Source organism: Nomascus leucogenys, unplaced genomic scaffold, assembly GCF_006542625.1.
Source record: "Nomascus leucogenys isolate Asia unplaced genomic scaffold, Asia_NLE_v1 000795F_89503_qpd_obj, whole genome shotgun sequence".
Classification (NCBI taxonomy): domain Eukaryota; kingdom Metazoa; phylum Chordata; class Mammalia; order Primates; family Hylobatidae; genus Nomascus; species Nomascus leucogenys.
In genome coordinates this window covers 82769-89728 of record NW_022095912.1, presented here as the reverse complement: position 1 = coordinate 89728, position 6960 = coordinate 82769, and the positions used below count along the sequence as shown (strand labels likewise).

The following is a 6960-nucleotide window of genomic DNA, read 5'->3' as shown; positions in this document are numbered from 1 at the left end:
ATCCACAAACTTTTTCTGTAAGTCTTTTCTGCTTTGCAGCCCACATGCTTTGTCCGTCTCAACCACTCGACTTGGCCGCTGTTACACACGAGCAGCCATAGAGAATCCATAAACAAATGGGCAAGGCCGTGTTCTAAGGAACCCATGCTTATAAAAATAGGCAGTTTTTTAGTCTGCCAAGCCCTGCCATAACAGAAAATATTAATATAATTCCAGAAAAAAGCAGTCTGTTTTATAAGCTATCCACAGATAGCAGCTCCAAGCTGATTTCTGAAAAAGCAGATATACAGGCAGGAAGTGGCTTCTTGAGAAGGGCAAGGAAAAAGGAAGTAACACTTGTGGGCACCAGCTACTTAGCTGGCTGTCTGCACAATGGGCTTTATAAACTTTACTTCTTTTAGTCTTATATTCTGCAGAAAAGTTCTATTACATCTATTTTACAGATGGGAAAACTGAGTTTCGGGGAGGTCAAGTACCTTGCCATGGTCAGTACTCAGCACCAGTACTGCTAAGTTAGTAGAACACATCAGTGGAACTATTTCACACTCCCTTTTCTGGCCTTTAGAAATAAAACGCCGTACTTCGGGGCACCCTCCCTTAACAGAAGCAGCCAGTGGGCTGTGCAGACAAGGTGGCGGTCACCTCAGGGCTGGACTCCTCCATGCTTGTCCAGCGCTAAATAAGGTAGTCGAGGTCACGAGGCAAAGACGACTTAAAACAAGGAAAGGTACATGGTCGTGATACAATTTGAGACCTGGGTTTTAGAAAGTTTACAAAGACAAGAAGTGTGTGAGGGCCACAGGATGTTGCATTCCAATTCTTACTTTTGTATTTTCCAGGGAGCACGTTGTCAAAGGTGAAAGTCATGGAGTTGACCTTGCCGGAGAGCTGGAGGCTCTGCTTCTCACCCTGGCGGCTCAGGGACTGTAGAGTCACCAGCAAGTCACCGCAGGTGTCTGCAGGAAAAAGAAGGGAGGGCCCCATGTGACCCCTCACAAGGCTTCAGCACAGGTTCGAATCCTAACCCTATGTAATAGCTTCTTGCTACTGCTGAGCTCCTAAGAGGCAGTGGCCGGAGGCGGAGGGGGTGCTTCTTTCAAGCTAACATGCATCCACTTGACTCCAAGAAGCCTCCCTCACACACAGGTGATCAGTAGCAAACAACAAAGGCAAAAGGAAAAGTTTCCCAAATCCCACTCCTACCAGCTGACTTCTTTGAAACTATGTGTTCTCACTTTCCAGTGATAGCTTACCCAAACAAGAGACTTTCCCAGAAACTGATGCCAAGAACTGTACAAAGGCCACATCCATCACGGGCCTGTCGGTCACAGTAAGAGGAAACGTCTGGGGTTTCAATGTCAGCCCTGCTCTGGTCTCTGCCTCAGGAACCATCACCTGTGGAAACATGGATGGAATGTTAGAGGCTGCATTCGAGAAGATCTTCCCCCTGACCTACAGGGCGCTAGAACATTCATCTGAGATCAAAGCTAAAGAGATTTTGAAGGCCAAAGGTTCACTTCCAGGCTGATTTTACAATCACAACAAATCCACCAATAACTTGTGTAAAGTAAACACAGTTCTATCCAGATGGAAAAATCAGCCTCAACAGACCCATGTGTATGAACAAAAGTCTTTCTGGCCTAATTCCCCACAGGCACACAAAGCAGACACGCCTCCCTTACATACTAGAAACCACACTACATCCCAGTCCCTTTTCCCGGCTTCGGATCACTTGTAGCATAAGCTCTGAACCTGTCAACACTATGTGGATTACACTTTGGTGGAATTAAGTCATTTCTTCTTCCTATTGTTCTGGGTGCCTTTCATGGGCTAAGAAGAGGAACAAGTGAAGGTAGCAGAGGTCAACTCTTTCATCCCTAGTAAAGATGACACTGCCCTTCCTTGGAAAAGTCCATCACGCTTCCGAAAGGGCTTCCAAAGGCTTGTCAATGTGGACATCTTCGCAGGAAGCCAGCTACCATCTCACAAAGGCAGCTGTCAACCCACACACCACGCTGTTCTGTGGAAGCAAGGAGAACGCAATCTCCTACCCTGTTTCCCACAGAGGGAGGGACCCCACTTTGCCCTAGTGGAGAGAAGAGTGTAACAGGGAACCTTCCTGGCCCTCTCCCTTTGTGTTATTTGCTCTTCCACAGGGAGGAAGGGCAGCTGCTGATTTGATGGGTGAGAGCCCACGGAAACTGTCTCTCCCCAAGGGCAGGGCCACTGCACTGAAAGGCATGGTGGGCTGACCTCTGCTCTGTCCTGTCTCTTGCTTGCTTGGGCCAGCTGTGGCTTGGGCCTTCACCATGGTGATGAGACCACGGGCCAGAGTGTCTCCCTCTTCTCAGCCTGCCTGAATGGATAAGTCGCATGGTCCCTGCCCAGCCATCTTGAAGTCAGGGCAAAGCAGGAAATGGGAAGCTCTGTTTTGGCCTGGGGTCCCAGAAGCCACGCATTGTGGCCATTTTTGAGCTGCCATTAGTAGAGTTCATTTTCGGTGTCCTCTTGGACTCATCGATATTCTATAGCAGCCAGAAGCCTAAAGGTAGAGGAGTGACTGGCGGCCTGATACTAACAAACACCAAGAGTGGAGAAAAAAGAGGCAGATGGCATTATTTTTTAGCTGGATGCCTATCTGGCTCTACTCTACTGGTGCAGGATTGTAAAGACTTAGAAACAAGAAGTTGGAAACTGCAATGCTCCTTCTCCAACCCCATTCGAGCTAATAACCCTTCTAAAAAATCACTGCTTTTTCCCAAAACATTTTAAATTTAAAACAATGCATCGCACCTGAACTTTGTAAGTCCCTGGTTTTGCTTTAAAACAAAATGATCCATGAGCATCCGTCTCCACGGTGACCAAAGACTTGTCCTTGTCTTGAGATGACAGGACAACTTTGTATTTACTCATCTGCTTGACGGTGTCGGGGAAGCGAATGACTGATATCTGACCACAGACACTGAACCTGCAAAGAGAACACCATTCATTCCAGCACGAGGACTCAATTATAACAGGAAAGGCTCTTACCCACCAAAAAAGATGCAGCCCTCTCCCAGCCTTTGTTCCTGAGAATAGTCTAATCTTAATGAAGAGACAGAATGCAGTCCAGATGATTCTGGTTTTAAAAAGCAACCTTCATTCTGGTTTTAAAAAGCAACCTTCAGAAGGAAGACTGGGCCTCTTTCTACAGAACAGGGGCCCGTAGTGGGGCTGTTTGTGTGTTCTGGGTGACATCTGGCAATCCCCCACTGCAGAGGCAATTTTAAGAAAATCTGCAGATAATAAAAATGTTTCAGGTAACTGGATTGTTGACAGTGGAGCTGCCTTGGACTGAGAATGTGGGCTAGCCCTTAAAAGCAAGAGCTCTAAGCTGCCTAAGAAACTGTGGCATTAACCAGGCCATCAAATAAGTCAGGATTATCAAAGACATCTTCCTTGCTTGTGATTATATATAACACAAGGATGAAAGCAAACTGGGAGATTGGAACAGAAAAGGTAATTAAGTTAAAAAATGCAAAGCTAAAATTGAACTCCTTGGGAGGCAGGAGCCACAAACGTAACTTATAACTGAAAAGCCCTATTAAGGTAATGATTCCAATCTGAGATTCTAAATAAGGAGTAAGGTGTTGCAAGGCATCCCTCGAAAAACACATGAGAGGCCCCTCTACAAAGACCATCATCCTTGGAGTGCTGGTCTTCATTTCTGAAGCAGTTGGTGTGTTAAAGTGTAATAGTACATCCTAGCTGGGGGTCACAGTTGTCTTTTCAACTGTTCGTTTTAAAGAATCTTCAAGAATCATTTTAGATAAAAAATTAGTTACTTTTGACATAATCAAGAATGTTGGATTCTGACAATTAGGGATACATTAAATGTTGGAACCACCGCTCGGCCTCAAATAAAAAATACAGTGGAAAACACAAGGAAATGGTGGAAGACTGTGTATGTGAAATCTAGGAATCAGGAAAAACACAGTCATTTCTTCAGAGTGAAGGGACTGCCCAGCTATATGAGCTCACTATCTCCAGCATGGATCAACAAACTACGACCCAAGGACCAAGTCAGGGCCCCCTTCCTGTTTGTGTATGAACTGCAAGCCAAGAAAAAGGGTTTTACATTCTTAAGTGGTTAAAATTTAAAAAAAAAAAATCAAAAGGAAGATAATATTTCACGACATGTAAAAATTATATGAAATGCAAATTGTGGTGTCCAAAAATGTAGTTGTGTTGCGCCCTGCCCATTCATTTACAAATTGTCTATCTCAGCTGTTGTCCTAGAGATCGTATGGCTCACGAAGCCTAAAATACTTATTCTCTGGCTCTCCACAGAGAAAGAATCCCAATCCCTAACCTAGCATATGCATTTTGGTTCTCACTACCTCCTACCCCAAACTTACTTTCTTAGCTCCTATGACCTCATGCTCCCCAGGTCCCCCTTGGGCCACCTGGCACTCTGTTTTTGGCCCACTGGTCTTCTAATTCTACCTGTACATACATATTTGAGGTCCTGGCTACCACCTGCAGCCGAATCTTCAGGATTTACCATCCATCCAAGCACCTATTGAAGAGCTCCACCTAGTGGTCCTACAGACCAGCGTGGCCAAATCTGAACCCTCATCACCTAACTGGCTTCTCTTTCTGTCCCCAGCCATCACACCTCTCAAGCTGGGCACCCTAAATATCTCACCAGTCTGTCCCTGACTTCCCTACAAGGCAAGCCCTTGTCGTCTCTGCTTTCAGACCTCCTGTGCCCAACTCCTGTCCCCTTCAAAGCCACTCTCCTCCATGCCATTGTTTTCAGAATGCCCTATTGAAAACAATGAAAATCCTATCTCTACTAAAAATACAAAAACTAGCTAGGTGTGGTGGGGCAGGCCTGTAGTCCCAGCTACTTGGGAAGCTGAGGCAGGAGAATCGCTTGAACCTGGGAGGCAGAGGTTGCAGTGAATCGAGATGGCACCACTGCACTACAGCCTGGGCAACAGGGCAAGACTCTCTCTCTCAAAAAAAAAAAAAAAAAAAAAAAGTACTAATCTTTCTTAAGTTCTTAAGCTCGGCAAAGACACACAGATCACAGGTCATTTTGTTCTACACTGGCTGCCAGCATAAACACTGGTGCTTCCAAATCCAAATGATAAGCTTACCCTGTTGCAATAATGTCAGCCAGCTGAGGTGTGTTCGGTGCAATTTTGATGGTGACCGTTTCAAAGTAGAGGTGCTCTTTCTGAGCATGGATGGTGTATGTCCCTGTGGTTATGTTCTCAAGGCGGAATGAGCCATCAGCTTTTGTTTTAACTGTAAAACAAAACACACAAACAGGAGATAAGCCAAAAACAACAGCGTATCCTTACATGTACACCAGAATACTTGAGACAAAACCTGCCATGTTTTCATATAGTCATCAGTTCCTCTCCATTTCTCTCTGTGATCCAAAAACAGCACTGGCCATCAGCCCGGGGCTGCGGTGTCAGCCCACCTTTGATTTGGTTATTCAGGGTGACTACTGCTTCTGGAACACCATCTCCTTCGGGTCCGTTCAAGACCCTCCCGGTGACGGAGAATCCCATGACGTGGAACACGGGCTAGAAAACAAAGAAGAAGAAGAAGGTGCTCAAAGGTGCTCCTGTGCCAGAGTCACAAAGCCTCCTTCTGCTGCGCCAGCCGTCACCTACTATCTCTGCTCCTGCCACCCACCTCGCAACACTCAGTGCCCCGGTCCTGTGTGCCAGCCGGGCTCCCTCTCACCTTACCCACATCTGTCTTCTCTATTGTGTTCCCAACACACTACTGAGTGTCAAACAACAGAACAGAAAAGGTCTAGAGACTTACTTCCCTAGTTAAAAGGTCTCTGACTCAAGCTTCTAAAAGCCCCCCACCCTTACCCCTGTGCCATCTCCTCCCCTCCAGATGCCCCCATTTTGGTAAACCACATCTTCCTCCGGTCTCCCATGCACACCCCGGCATCACTTTGGACGCCCCCTCCCTGCTCCTCCAACATAGATCAGTCCTGTGGATTCCACCTCTGCAAGGTCTCACGTGCCCCCTCCTGTCTTTCCACCATGGCCTGAACACAGGTCCTTATGAAATCCACCTAGGCCGGGCACAGTGGTTCACACCTGTGATCCCAGCACTTTGGGAGGCCGAGGCAGGCGGATCACTTGAGGTCAGGAATTCAAGACCAGCCTGGCCAACATGGTGAAGCCCTGTCTCCACTAAAAATACAAAAATTAGCCAGGTGTGGTGGCAGGCGCCTGTAATCCCAGCTACTCGGGAGGCTGAGGCAGGAGAATCGCTTGAACTCGGGATGCGGAGGTTGCAGTGAGCCAAGATCGTGCCAGCCTGTGCGACACAGCAAGACTCTGTCTCAAAAAAAAAAAAAAAGAAATCCACCTAGACCACCCTCCTCCACCCCCCATCACTGACTCACGCGTGGTCCCATGCTCTGTGTGTCTGTGCCTCACTCGCCTGTGAGCAGCAAACCTGTGCTTTCTCCGCAGTTACTGAGTTCCAGCCCTGATCTGTGTATCCCCAAGTCACCACTGCTAACCTATTTTAATATCTTCATCAAACTTACCAGTATCTGACATGTCCTTGCTCGATTTCTTAGTTGTCTCCCTCCCACTAGCATGTTACCTCATGAAGACAGGGACTTTTTCTGTCTTAGTCACCTGGTACACAGCAGACACTCAATAACTGACTCCTGAATGAATGACTGTGTGCACGCACGTGTGCGACAGCATTTGAGATGAAGCTTTAATTAAATGACTTCCTTTTTATGCAGGCAGCCCTTCTTTTTTATTTTTTTTTCAGCAAATGGTTTCTTAGTGATGGTCTCAAATGACAGGTAGTCCTTCTTGATCTTTCCAAAAGGACATGTTTCATTCCATGCATTACCTACTTATTAATTCACATATGTACTCAACAAATATTTTTGCTGGGCACCTACTATGTGCCAGGCAC

At 46.6% G+C, this 6960-nt stretch overlaps 1 protein-coding gene across 1 annotated transcript in view; it reads right to left on the bottom strand.

Moving 5' to 3' along the window:
* Positions 1 to 597: 597 nt before the first annotated feature.
* The window catches only part of LOC100588677 (nodal modulator 3-like), a 28027-nt gene continuing 21664 nt past the window's right edge, over positions 598 to 6960 (bottom strand). The window contains 6 exon segments of the mRNA XM_030808586.1: positions 598 to 675; positions 775 to 956; positions 1254 to 1395; positions 2794 to 2968; positions 5145 to 5295; positions 5477 to 5582. Of these exon segments, the coding sequence (XP_030664446.1) occupies positions 598 to 675; positions 775 to 956; positions 1254 to 1395; positions 2794 to 2968; positions 5145 to 5295; positions 5477 to 5582 (834 nt within the window).